The sequence below is a fragment of the Nymphaea colorata genome, chromosome 8 (assembly GCF_008831285.2).
Source record: "Nymphaea colorata isolate Beijing-Zhang1983 chromosome 8, ASM883128v2, whole genome shotgun sequence".
Classification (NCBI taxonomy): domain Eukaryota; kingdom Viridiplantae; phylum Streptophyta; class Magnoliopsida; order Nymphaeales; family Nymphaeaceae; genus Nymphaea; species Nymphaea colorata.
Window position 1 is genome coordinate 17,727,773 of NC_045145.1, and position 14,763 is coordinate 17,742,535.

The window sequence follows — 14,763 nt, forward strand, 5'->3', positions numbered from 1 at the left end:
TTTATGCTCTGCTCATCATCTCAGTCCGGCAGCTGACCGCAGCAGTTGGTTTCATGTTTCTTCATTCCACTTATTTTAGTTCTTTTATTTTTATTTCATGAAGGATTCCTTTGACCATTAGATTGAAAGGAACAATTATTGGTGCAGAAGAGAGAGAGGGTGGGCGACCCATTACCATCATATTTCATCATCAAATCGAGGCTTTTTGAGATACCATTCATTAATGAGGAGATGAACGGCCCAGAAGTTCACCGATTTTCTCTTTCTTCTCTTCTCTGCCGTCCTTTCAACTTGAACAAAGACAAAAAAATTTTGAGGCCATCGTCGATGCGTCCAACCACGGGTGGCCGGAAGACATTGGCCGTGACTAGGAAGCAAAGAACTCAGACCAAGGGACATGCTTAATTTTCCGAGCTACGTGACCGCTGCTTCAGATTTCTCCATTGGGGCTTCAGCTTAATATAGTGCAATTATTTAACAACCAACAAAGATATTTGTCAGCGATTATGTGGTCTTAAGGGAAGCTCCGCTTAAATCTAAGGTACGTTGTCAGAGCTTTCTTAATCATAGAGTACACGAACCTAGAAATTTACATTTCATGTATTTCCAAATGGAAAACGACTGACTATTTCCTTAATCTCAACCAAAATCTTCACCGCTCTTTCAAAATCTAGTCACCTTTGCCGCAAAAAAGAAGGAAAAGAAAAACTCACGCCTAGATGTTGGCTTTTAATTACTGATACAGTCGAGACAGATGATATTTTGAAGGCATCTATATACTGGAAAGATACCATTTTTTATTATTAACTTCACATAATTTCGTACTCTCTCTCTATCTCTCTCTGGTCTGCTGACGCTTCGTGTACTATTTGGTGGTACAAAGGGGACCGAGTAAAGAGGATAGGTAAGAGGTAAACAGATTCCATAAAAATAATGCCTCATATGTGTTATATTTTAAGTTGAAAAAGCAACGAGACGAAGAAATAACTGAATAAAAAATGGTACCCTTGCAGGCGTTTGATTTCTGCCGATTGAGATTAAAAAATGCAAACAAAAACAGATAGAAGAAGAAGATCGACGCGAGGCGGGGACAGGGCCTTAGCAGTTGACCAATTCGGTGGCTCATCCATGGCGACCCCTCGAGCCGTTTCCCCTACGTTGGGTAGTTTACCTATTAATAATTTAAACGCAGAAAAGAAAAACAAAGACAGTGAAATGGGGAATCGCTGACTATTATGCATATATAAAAAAAAAAAAGAAATCCCCGCATTCAATGCCAGCAATTGACAAATCCTCGAAACGGAACCAGCATTTCTGGTACATGGGGATCAGCCGAGAGGTGTTAATGTCAAATGATCAAAGAAGTAATCAGCAGCATTCCCACAGATCAATTAATTAATAACAAGCAGACACTCTTCTTTTGAAGATTATGGTGTTCTACGTTAATGAATCGTCTGCTATAGCCTGCTTTTTCTTTAAATACAAGGAGGGTTAACAATATTAAATTCGATGGTCTGACTGAATCAATAAAACAAAGTGGGCTTTTCTCCTTTTTCTAAGACTAAGAAATGAGTGCCAGTACCAGCATGATGCTTTTTTCATGTAAAAAGGCAATGGGCTTTTTGGGGAGGGAAAGAAGCCAGAAGAGCACTAAAGAGGAGGAGGAGGGAGGAAGAAGAAGAGGAACAGGAACAGGAACAGGAAGAAGGCCCCCCTCTCTTCTCTCTCCCATGATGACTCCAAAGGACAGACGATGTTTGGCAATGCCATCATTACTAAACACCAGGAGGATCATTCACTGGCATGGGCCACCATGATTGCGTAAAGAGTCACATGTCACCCTCCATATACGAAGAAAAAAACAGCCATGGATTCATCACTCCCCAACTTGGGTTATCTCTTCTTCCACACTCTCATGATGATCTCTCCCATGGAGGGAAGGAGGAGAAGGCGGGCCAGGCCGAGTGGTTGTCAGCCACCATTCTTTGTCACACTCTTTCAGCTCCTTCCTTCTGAAAGAGAGTTCCTTCTAATTAATCGAAAAGAGAGAGAGAGAGTTCTTTCCAGCGAACACCTCTTGTACAAAGAACCGCGGTTATTCTCAGAGTGCTCATCATGCAGATTCCACATAATTCGATCTCTTTGTCCTCCCCCTCCTCCTCATCCTCTTTTTCTTTCTCGCTCACCAAAACTGCCCCCGACCCTGAAAGAATTTATTCAACAGAGAGACTGAAAAGGATATCATATCGAATATAAACTTAATGGAGGTGTGCCCGTATCTAAAACTAAGCAATATCTTACAAAGAAGAGGAAAAAGAGAAGCAGCCAAGAAAGGCTTAATCTAATCTATGTATTTATGTAAGATACAGCCTCAAATCTTTTGTCGTTCACTTCTCTCCGTTTATGGGTCAAAAGAGAAAAGGATGGAAGCAATCTCGAACCATACCCTGCGGACGCTAATCAGATGAACAAATCCAGGAGTCGACCATGCCCTCCCCTCTTGACATCCCTTCTGACCCTTTCTCCACGTGGAAGTCGGAGGAGGAAGCATTGTAGTTCAATTTGCAGCTGCTTCCACCACCTCTCTGGGGATTGCACAGGTCACCACCGCCAACGGCGACCAGCGGGCGGATGCCCACTTGGTTCTCGTTGCTCTCACCACCGCCTCCGCTGCCCCCACCGCCGCCACCACCACCATCAGCAATCCCCCCGAGAAACACTCGCGAGGAACCAACGGTGGGAAGGTCGCCGCTGCTCATGTTCATGCTGTTGGTCATGTTGGGAGCGCCCACGTTGCCTTGGCTGCTCAGACCCACATGACACCCGCTGCCGCCAAATTCGTCCAAGACTCCGCCTACGCTGTGCATCTCGGCACCTACGCTCATAGTCGTGGACATCGGCGGCATCTGGAACGGCGAAAGACCCGCTGACGGCAGCTTCCCGGGAAGGAAATTGGGCAATTGAAACTTGGATGGTGCTAAGTTCATGAGGGATTGGAGGCTAAATAGAGTGTTAGGCAAGTTAGAAGCCTGCAGAGGGCCGGAATGGGCGTCGTGCTGGCGCCGGAGCAAGAAGTCCTGCGCTGATTCCGTGCCCAGGGAAGCAGCAGTTGGGGCGGAGGAGGAAGGGTTGTTAGGGGACACATCATTGTTGCAGTTGTTGCCGGTGTTGTTGTTGATGGTAGTGTTAGCCATGGTGAGGATTTGAGGCTTCTGAGGAAAGGGGCGAAGGAGAAAGGGAGGTGGAGCAGCACCGGGCCCGCCGCCGGCCGCGGCTAGAAGGTCAAGCCGGGCGGCAGTTCGAGAGAAGGGGGATGTAGAAACGAAGGGTGGTGCGGGAATACCTGTGAATTCCTGGACCATCTGCCTGAAATTGGTGGTGTCCGTCGTGAGAACAGTGGTCGGCGCCCTCCGCGACGCCCTCGACCGCTTTTTGCCGCTTTTCGCGGCCGGTGGGGCCGATCCAACCGCCTCCCCGGCGGTCCTCTGGTACATGCTTCCGGCTTCAGACGGCTGGACCGCTCCCGAATTAATAGGGGTCGTTGCACCAACAAAGGGCGAGGGGGAAGAGGAAGAGAGGGCGGCCATGGGAGACGAGGCGAGCCTCTTGACGCTCCTCTGCCAGCCGGGTTCGAGATTGGGGGACCCCGGAAGAGGTTCGAGGAAAGACGAGAAGGAGTCGAACAAGGAGGGCGATGAGGTGGAGGGCGCCGGTGGTGGGATTTGGTTGCCGAGGAAAAAGCGGGAGGTGGCGGAGGAGGAAGGCGGAGATCCGCAGGGGTGGTGAGGGTCGTCGTAGTCCTCCTCCGCACTGGACACCAGATCGACGTCTCTGGAGGAGCTGTTGCCGGAATCCATTTCCGTGAGGTGGTGGTGGCTCTTCAACTCGGCAGAAACGAGACGAGGCAGAAGCACAAACACAAGCAGCAGCGACAGCAGCAGCAGCAGCTCGGAAGAAAGACCATCAAGAGATGGCCGAGACTTTAGAGAGAGAAACTAACTGTGGAGGCACAAAGAGAGAAAGAAAAGGGAGGGCAAGCATATTGTATGCACGTTTCCACTTAAAAGATTTGGTGGATATTGGGAAGTGGGTCCACTGCTCATCCAATCAGAGCATGCCACCTGGGTCAAAGGCCAAGAAAGAGAAGAGAACCCATGAGAGAGAAAGAATGGGTAGAGAGAGAAAGAGGTGGATTTGATTGGTTGGGGGAGGTGGATTTTGTGAAAAAAAGAATGAGGTGGGCAGGCGACCAAATTGAAGCTGCGAAGCCAGTTCAAGAAACCAAAAACTCTTATTCTATTTCGAAAAGCGAAGATCTAAATAAAGAAAAAAAAAAAATCAATTGTGTGCTTAAACAATAAGCACATCACAGAAGATCGAAGGGAGCAGCGTCGTTATGTAAGAACGGAAATTTTCGAGTGGCTCGAAAAGAGACAGCCTCCCCAACGTTGGTAATAAGAATTCCTTGTTTTCAGGCCTTGTCATTTTCATCGTTACAGCAAGGGATCCGGGCAGTGTTCTAAACCTCGGTTTCCGTTTCGCATTAGAAATTGAAGAAGAACCGATGGGTTTCGAGGCACATGCCTGACTTTTAAGGAAGTCATATCTGCTCTCGATTCACATCTGCCATGCTCACCGGCCGGCCGATATTCCGGCGATTTTCATTTATTACTATCATCGTCATCGCTGCGTAACCGCGCATTCGATGCTCGGTAATCTAACGCAATGCTGTTCTATGTGCTGCTGCATCACAATTTCCATTCAATCCCTACACATCTCACTCACCAGTCACCATACGTGATGGTGGGGGCCCTTCAAGCCTCTCTAGATGTACCAAACAATTAGTGTTGTTAATATCGCCTTTTTCTTAGGAGCTCATTGCATTGGTTCCGGTCCGTGGATGGTAGATAGCTGATTGTTTGCTGGTTCTACTTGGTTGAGAGGCGTTTGCATGTTGTGATCACCTAAAGCCTTTCATGAAAAATATCCAAAAAGAATGAACGTAGTTAGGGAGGACCTTCTTTTAAATTCCAACAAGCAAAATGCTCCTCATGCATTTAGCAGGGGAGGCAGTTCTCCAAAGGAAGAATAAATTCTTCCTCTAATATGTAATATACTTGCATCCAAAGGGCCTCTGGTCAAGATGTTGTTCCCTTAGTCGCCTACACTTGACCTTGTACATCTTAGGGGCGAAGCCAGAAAATTTTGGTTAAAGAGCACCAGGTATAAAAAAATGATACCAATATGTAAACGAAAAGAAAATACTTAAAAATATCTATATGAAAATAAAAAGCTTCTTGAGATTCGTGTAAGGTCTTGCAGTCTCTAGTTCGCGTTTTCCATGAGCTTAATTGGGCTGTTAATGGCCGCCAAGTGAATCTGTGACTTCTGAGTCCTTTGCCATCTTTCTTCTCCCCTTGCTGTCTTGATTCTCTCGTTTTCCCGGAAGCTGGTGCATCTGAAATGAAGGCTGACTTTATCAAATGGCGCTTGCAGACCTCCGGCGTCCTGCCTTAACAAGTCAAGGCGACCGTCGTAAAGAACAATGGGATCGATCCGGTCAATAATCGAGTTCACATACTGTGCATGATATTAATTGCATTCAAATTTGTATGTGTACGGTTTGCGTGTTATTGTCGGATATAAAGTAAGCCGGATTCAAGACCGATTTCAAAATTCAAAGCCAAGTCCAAAACTTGAACAACAACCCAATTAAATCAGATCCAATTAAGGTAGACATGGTCAAGCCTAGAGATCCGAACCAAAGCCAGATTCTTGAAATATTACGGCCTTCACATTTTGATCTTAGGAAGGTAAAATATGAACGTAGTAATAAGGTAGCATTTTCCAATTATGGAACTCTAGGGTTTTTTTTACGTTAACTTGTTACCCTATAATGTAAAATTGCACATAAAACTATAAGCATAAAGCCTTCACTTCCAGGGACTAACCTATCTATGCAAGACATGACTCTTATGCCGAAAGCTGAAAGCTCACCAACTACACCAAATCCCCCTTGATTCTAAATTCAGGCAGTTCACCAAGTTCTTTTTACAAAAAAGAAGAAAAAAGTGACACTAAAATTAAAGGAGACTATGCATGCCAACTTATTAAGATATGCTAGCCAGCTAGCTGCATGTCTTAACATTTTTTACTTTAACCCCTTTGAATTTCGTGGAAAGAAAATTATCAAACAAACTTTTGTTTGGTTATGAGATAAAAGGATAGAAAATCCAAAATATGAGTTTACTCTTAGCTAGGTTTATTTTTGCCAATCAAAAAGATTATATAGTCTCTGTTTCGAGCTCCTGAAGCGTCAATTCCTTGCGCTGTAAATTAGGAGCACCAATATACAAGTTGAAGCATAGTAGAGTGAGGTACGTTTAGGGAACGAGGGAAATGGCCGTGGTTTCAGCACTCAGCCGGATCGTAAAATGAAACACTCCACTTGTTCTCTTTTAATCAAGAAATTATATCGTTGTTGGTTGACATATGAAATTGGAGTCAAAGCAGGTGGGAACCAATCAGGCATTCTTTGACCATATTTAATTTTGTGAAGGTTGGCAAGGTAGCTGACCCTTGTTGCCTGTCTCACAACAATACTGCTACTAATAAATCAAACAAGAGGATGGCAAGTTGCAATAAATTTCAAGCACATACCTCGTAGCCATTCCCCACCATCTTACTCATTAATTTTAGTAGTGAAGGATATAATTTTTGGGTAGAAAACTGACATGCCACTTTGATTATACTTCCATATACACCGGTCATGTAAAACTGCAAGGAAATGAAGCCATGAACTCTAGAAAATTCTCGCAGATTGAATACTTAAGATTTCTTTGCTTTGTTTTTATCGAATAAATCGTTTAATGAGACCACATGAAGGGAGACTTGCCTCTGTAACTCCGAAACAATAAATGGAAGAGGGATTACATGCATCTTACAGTTAACCATCATCATAACTTGGTGACAATGTGATAAACTGTGAATGAAACTTGTCTTAATTAGATAAACAATGTAGGAGGCGCATAGATTTATGTAGGGATTGAAAATGATGTTCGAGTTTCATGCTAGTTAATTGTTTGTTATTGTGAGAGGTCCAATGCTTTGCGAGAAGTAAACCTGCAGCCGTATAATGACAAACACAATCAGAAAAATTGGTTACTACTTAAAAAATATTTACTAGGAAATATGGCCGCAAGGTTTTGAATGGTTTCTTCCGATGCTGTAAATAATGATATCGACGCCTTAGCTATTAGTTGGTATAGGTCAACAAGACCTCCTTTTTTTTGGATTTAAAAAAAAAAAAAAACTTACAGTGTTTTAGTTTGATCTAAAAAAAATATCAATTGGTATCAGATGAACACGCTCTGATATGGAGCATTAACAATTCTTCTTCTTCTTCTTTAGAACTGATATGGGCGGAAGAATGAGGCGGTGGCTTGGCTATGCATAAAACTCCTTAGCTGCAGAAGATTTAGGTCGTGTTTGATTGTCCGGACAAGATATTTCTGGTGGGGACACGTCTGCATTGTACACAAAACTTAAAGAGAAAGGAATTTTCTAGCTGCACATATCAGGTATGAACATTTTTCGACGAATCAAACACGCCCCTGAATCGTTTCCTTTGTCATAACTCATAACAAGAGAACGATAAAGACCTGCATCGCTACCCTTTACTGTAAGTAAGCAGGGCCACTCCGGCCTTCAAGTCCAGCCAATGGAGGAGGCAGCTCTCTGTCGATAATATCGATATGGGTCTTCTCTTTTTCATGTCGAGGAGTACAGTACACGTTGCATGCATGGACAAATCAGAGTGGAACATGCGATGAGTGATTATCCCAACCTTTTTAATATGTGGTAGACTTTTATATATATCTGTGTAATAGGGCCGCCATGGACAAATGAGAGCAGGACATGCGGTGAGTCGAGGGACACGTCTCAGAAAAAACAGTGCCTTCTCCCGTCATCGACAGAGAAAGCTATGGGAGTTTGTGATTGTTGAAAGTCAATCCTGCAGAGTATTTCTGATGTAGATGCCAAATCCTTCAAAACAGTTGGGCTCAGTGTTCTTACATATGAATGTGAATGTGAATGTGGATGGTAGGTGTCTACATTTATCGAGTCAGCGGCGGTTGGTAGGCAGTCAGTAACTTGTCTAAATTAGATTGGCACCTGATCTTTGCAAAAACTAAACTAAAGTATGCGAGGAGCAAAGGCCAAGTCTCTCAAAATATTAGCTAAAAGCTTGGATTGTGATTCGGACTAGGTCCAACTATGCACTGGATCCCCATTCGGGATGTATTGATCGGTTAGGGGAAGGATGGATCAAACTTTGCCCGTGTCAGGTAAAGTTACAAATCTACGTTCTTTTTTCAAATCAGTAACAAAACAAAAAAACGGTCAAAGATGGTCCAGAAAAATTTTTTTGGAGGAGCACTATTTTCATATTTGAAGGAGCATTAATAAATGTATATATATATACAATAGAACAAATATTTGAATATATTAACGTCAAAATAAATAAACATTCGGGAGTTAGTGTGGGCAACTGCCCACACCCGCCCGTATGTGGCTCCGCCACTAGGTCCAATCAGCATGGCTTGGTAAAAATGCATGATCACATTAACAATTGATCTGAATTAGGTAGCGATATTCTAAATCCATAGCAAATCTAAAATCTTGTTGCATATATCATAGTTGTCGAACTCGTGACTCGGACTGGCCAGGCTAGATTATCAGGTCAAAGAGTTTACTCGACAACTCTGTTGGGTTAGGTTTTAAACTTTTGTAGTGTACTTATTCTATAAATAGATGAAGATAAGTTTGTAGGGACTTTATGTCTGATTTTTTTTTAATCAATTGAAACTGAATAACATGTGATATGAATCTTCGGGTATATTTAGTAAAGTTAATGACATTTCACAATTTAAAAAATTAATCAGAGACTTTGGTATTGAAAAATCCACGACACAAAAGAACATGTAATTAGTTGACGATCCCAACTGACTTGTTAAGCTCTGACTTGTGACCCAGTAAAGGGATGATCCTAGCCACCTCGGATGACTCACTACTTAGATCAGCGAGTTTAATGACTATGCAAATGTTTCCAGCATTTGTACATGCCAGAATTTGAGTGAGCAAATTAAAGCGGAACTTGTTTTAGGCAACTACATGGGCAAGACTAGGTCCGGGTGCTCGGTAAGCTATGAACCCACTCCAAGTTCAACCTCTCTAGATACCATCGAACTGTTTCACCTTCTTTTGTCAACCAAATAACTCCAAAAACACAGAGTGAAATTGGCAGTGTATACTTTGCCTAGTGCACTGCCATTTTTGGTAGACCAGAATGTATAATCCAAGTTGTGCAGCCACATGCACATTTAGCAGCCAGATCTCAAATTTTCATAAGGTGGTATTCAAAAAATAATCGGTGGCGATTGGATAGTTTTTGTCTGTTTGTGCAGCCTATTTGCTTTCCTGCTTACCAATATGTCCAGTCTGCCCGATATTTATATAACATTTCCAAAATATCATGAATTCGTTGCAATATTTGACCAAATCAGAAGTTTGGGTTAATCTAATGAATCCATTCTTTTTTCTGCCAGCGTTTACATTGCTTACATTCTATCAAAGAACTTTAGCATTAGACCCAAAGGGTTGATTTAGTGAGGTGCGCCATGGTGACAAGCAAACCGTCATGGACCCATGGTTTTATTGTTTAGCAGCGTCTCTCTTATAGGCCAAAATTGGTCGTATCTTTCAGGCAGGGGCAGACACGGAGCCCACCCTTTGAAACGTTCATTCACTGTTGAAAATTGATAGAACTTAGATCCAATTACATAGGATAGCCCTACCAGATCCGAATCAATGTCCTATGGTCAATTAAAATTTTGTTAACTATATATTTAATACCCCATGAAAAGAAAATTTATGGCTCTGTCTTTGCTTCCAGGATCCAGGACAACTTAATTATAAGGTTTTCTATTGTCTTTTGGAGGAGCGAAATTGTTAAGAGTATGTGTAACACCCCCGAAGTTTAGTCCTGTATCGAAGATTGTGAGGGATCTTCAAAGGCTTATAAAGAGAGATCATTAATGAGATGATCGTCCTGATTCCTAGCCTTTGTGGAGTTGAAACCGACACTGCTAGGGGACGGGTTAGGATCCCTTGAATCAAGGGCCCGAGCTTAGAAGTGGGTCGAGTTGTTACAGTGGTATTCAAAGCTCGTTCAACACTCGGTCCTGGGGTCCCACATGCGCGAATGCATGTGCCTTAAGGGGGTGGATTGTAGTCTTAAGGGGGTGGATTGTAACACCCTCGAAGTTTAGTCCTGTGTCGATGTGTCTGTTACTAACTCTACCTGCTGCCAAACTTTGATTCTTATTTTTGATGGATCTAATCCTCTATTTTTACTATTTGAATTCTTGTTCAAATGCATAGCATGTATTTGTGTGTGTGTGCGCGCCAGAGAGAGAGAGAGAGAGATGTTGATTCTGGAGGCTAGAATTAGGTAGTCTCACACCAAACTATGCCAACAGATGGGCAATCTAATATTGAACTTTTAAGTTCTGGGTCAAAGGCCTTAATTTCATCCCAAGTCAAATAGGGAGGCTCTTGTTGGTTCATCTTCACTAAAATTCACTCACAAATAAGGAAGCTCCTTAAAGGTAAGCCTTTCCAAATCTCGGCAAATTCAAAAGGAAAAACAAAAACTGTCCTAAAAGAAAAATGCAAAAAAAAATATGAAAATAAAAATGAAGTAAATAAAAAATGTGAAAAAACACCCAGATAAGTGAAAAAAAAACGTTTTTTTTTTAATAGAAATAAGACGGTAAAACATGGTTTCTGTGGCAACGCTCTCAAACAGTAAGACACGGTGAACAGCCCTGCCATGTTGTTGAGGATCACTTTCCATGTGTTGCAGATGATTCAGTTCCACTTTATGGAACTGGTGAGTGCACAACAGCTTCATAATGCATGGTTCGGGATTTTGTTTCTGAGCGCCGCAGAATCCACTCCAAACCAGACTTAGTGCTTAATTATTCAATTCAAATCCATCTCATGTGCACTCCTACAAGCCACATGCATCAGCTTTTGTGCAGAACTCAAAATGCAAGCATTTTAAATGTGGACTGAAGCTTTTCAGCATGATCTGGATCGATCCATACATACAATGAAATTAGTGTTATGAACAACTTTTCTCAAACGGGAGAAGGAAAATACAGAAAAGTATCTTTATCAGACTGTCTGATTAGGTTGAGTTGGTGGACCTGTCTTCTTCATCTGACCTTGGCAGAGTTCAAAGTGGTGGTGCTGGTGGAGAACCTCTCTCCCTCTGTCTCTCTCTCTCTCTCATTGTCTTGTCCACATTCGACCCAACTGCCTAACTTTCGCCAAACTGTTCTCTGGACGTGCTGTAAGACAGATTGCACCTTGTAAGGGAGAGAATTTAAGGTGTGGTTGAGAGAATGGCGTCATGGTTCTCTTAGTGATCAAGCTATTCAAGATAAACTTGGTCCAGAAACCATGGTTTTTATGAGATAATGTTACGTTAAATTGAGCCCTGGACGCACTGTTTCCAGCACTCACCCAATGGGTAGCTTGATTTTGTGAAGAACAGTGAAGATGCAGACCAGAAAGCCATAGCAGTCAGGCCACAGAACCCGATCGAGAGAAGATAACCTTCCTCCTCCATGGTTGTAGCATCAGATACACTCGATCGGGGCCTTTCACAGACTACCAATGTGTAAAATTAGTCATGTCATACCAATTTAATGTTCCTGAGCGAGTTGCAATCAGCAGATGTGGAAAATTCATTCGGCTTTCTCGAGTTCGTCGCAAGCTTGAGAGAGAGGGACCCAGCCACCATGCATTGTAAGCCATGAGAGTAGATCTGCTCATCTACCAAATGCCCAAATCATTTTCTAATGGAAACTTTACATCCTCGCCCTCATTGATCTCATCCAACTTTTCTAAACACAAGTGACAAAAACTCACCAAAAGTGTAAAACCAAAGAGATCCAAACAGTCGGTGATCCCATATTGTAGATGTGCAACAGCAGCCACTGATCATTGCTGCGTCCAATAATTGGCTCGCTATGGCATCAGGCCTATTGGGATCCAAAGCTCCACCAAAGAATTGGGCCAACCACTTGCTGCTACAATGTCTGAATCTTTGGGCCCCATTGAGCTCCGCCACATGAGGTGGCAGGCCGCCGGTGGTTGGTCCGGCGGCCTATTGTGACGCGCCACTTGTGTCACTATAGAGTACTGGTCAGCCAGCTGCAGCTGCTCTGTAGGTGAACCTGTGTTCCCTTTGGCTATGATGCAATATAGCTGGTTTCACAATTGGAGCCACCATCTTCCCCTCTAGATGCGAACACATGTTCCCCATCTTGAACAAGTTCAAAGAAGATGTAGCATGATTGTGTAAAGTTTATGTAATCATACTCTAAAAAGTTCGCCTTTAGCTCCAAAATTAAAATCGAGACATAGATGGGTGCAAGTCTTTGATGAGCGTCACTACTGGGTCCCTGCTTTTGGAGAGTGGACTTGACACCTAGTATTATGGTTTTACTTGAGAATGATGTGAAACCTGGCGTGCCCATCACAAGAGGCCACATCAAAGCATCAAAGTTGAGAATAGGGTGTTTCTTTAAAACCCTCACAATAATTTTTAAATTTTATTCTTTTAAGAAAGCCACTAAGAAGTAATAGTATTAATACTGTGAAATCCCTTAGATTTCACGAGTCCCTTCTTCCATAGGCACGATGAGTGATTATTAGCTTCTCACTACAACCCCGATAATTAATAACCACACAAAGGTTTCGTGCTGACATGAAAAGGTAGAACATATCTTCCATTCTTAGCTAAGCCCTGTCCTAATTCATCAGCAAGAAGATACAGATGTTGTCACCATCTTGATCACCTCATTCGCCCACTCAGATGAGCGCAAGATATGACAAGTAACGTGGTGGGGGATATGCTTGCAGATCTCATCTCCACAGCCAAATTTCGTGCTGATCAGCTAAACTATTTGATGTGCGGCCTATAGTTGATCTCGACCAATAACTTTTCTTAATATCTTTCGGGTCATTTGGCACCTTTGTTACTGTCCAATGATTCTGCCTCAAATTTAGACAGATTGGGTTCATTCCAATCAAGCGCTCTACTGTTACATAAGCATCATCCAAGGTCTTGGATTACCTCTTTTCATTTTGGATAAATTGTGCTCAAGGTTGAAGTGTCAAAATAAACCAATCAAGTTTATCTTGTTCCGGTATATCAGGTAAATCCTACATAAGTCTTTGATAGGTCTTCACATAGTCTCGCAAGGATCCTGTGTGTTTCAATTTACCCATCATTCGATAAGCATGTCGTCTTACACTCGGGGTCATAAAGTAGTTCTTCAACTCAACTCTCATTAAAAGTCATCAAAAGTATGTATTTTGCATATCCCCTTTGGAATGTATGTTGGGTTTCAAATCAATGGAGCATGTCCATATCAAATTACATATTCAAACCCGCTACCCATTAGTCCCTAGAGGATCCCTCACACCGTTTATCGTTTGGTTTGACCGACAGGTGGTTAAGCAAACGCTAACGAAAAAGCAGGTATTGGGTGCAACGGCGGTGCTCCAGGTTGCGGATGGAGGAAGAAAAGCATCTAAAGGAGTTTGGTAAAATTTGCACGCAAAATCGATCCCCCTTTTAGGAGGGACACCCTCCTACCATAGCTGCAAAACTATCAATTCTTGTTTACTACGTGTGTTCTATGTGGACTATATTGTTTATTTCATTTTATTGCTCAGGTCTGTTTAGATGGGGGACTGTTATCAACTACTATATATATATATATATATATATATATATATATATATATATATATATATATATATATATATATATATAGAGGTTTGCCTAATCCTAGCTTCCCTATTGAAACAAGATAAAAAAAAGCCATGACGAAGTCAAAAGCTAAAAATTTCATTTTGGGGTTTACTTTTTAGGTGTAACCTCAAATACGAGCTCGATACTTCAGCTTTTATAATGAAAACCTTATGTTGACAACTGCAAAAAGAGGGGGGCAGTCTACTGTCTACTTAAAAGATTTGCATGGTGAAAGCCATATAGGTTTATGGGTGTTTTACTGACAACAAAATGTCACTTCAAATGCGTCTGGACGACATCAAAAGTTGGTTTTTGCCAAAACCCGGTTTCAATGAAGGGCAAAGAAAACATGTCGCCCCCAGATTTTTCGGATAAAGCCGAATTCCCGCAGGTTTTTATCTTATAGTCTGAACATCCAAACCAGGTTTTTGAAACTCGTGTCACTAATCAAATTTTCAGAGAATTTGATTTTCACATAACAAAGTTATTTAAGGGGGGGCATTCAAAAGGCCCTTATGTTTTCCCAAATATTCAACGGTTTGTTATTGTTCTCATTGGCAATCGAACCCTTTTTCACCCAACAATTCGTAATAAGAAAGAAGTTCAGCATACGCATGAATTTGGTTTAGTTTTGAATTTGAATTTTTTGTTTTTGGAGATCTGCACCAATACAAATTTATAGATTTTTTTTTTTTATTTGTAAGCTGAATCAAATGCAACCTGTTTATTCTAAGCTAAGCTAGCTGAGGCCAGCTAAAGTATTGAATTGCTTGAGTCATTAGATGGATATTCTTAATTCTATAGTTCGTAAAATCACTTTGAACATCTGGATTTTCATTTAGAGAATGACTGCAACCTCAAATTTCACA

The 14,763-nt window shown here is 42.1% G+C and overlaps 1 protein-coding gene across 1 annotated transcript; it reads right to left on the reverse strand.

The window, feature by feature from the left end:
• Positions 1 to 1,391: 1,391 nt before the first annotated feature.
• LOC116259312 (uncharacterized) lies at positions 1,392 to 4,046 on the reverse strand. Its single transcript, XM_031637064.2, has 2 exons — positions 2,447 to 4,046; positions 1,392 to 2,203 (listed from the first exon to the last, which is right to left on the reverse strand). Exon 1 carries the CDS (start codon positions 3,855 to 3,857, stop codon positions 2,457 to 2,459), a length of 1,401 nt encoding a protein of 466 aa, XP_031492924.1. The 5' UTR covers positions 3,858 to 4,046; the 3' UTR covers positions 1,392 to 2,203; positions 2,447 to 2,456.
• Positions 4,047 to 14,763: the final 10,717 nt, after the last annotated feature.

Coding starts and splice junctions, on each gene's coding strand:
- LOC116259312 (XM_031637064.2), bottom strand. CDS start 3,857: ATGGATTCCGGCAACAGCTCCTCCAGAGACGTCGATCTGGTGTCCAGT.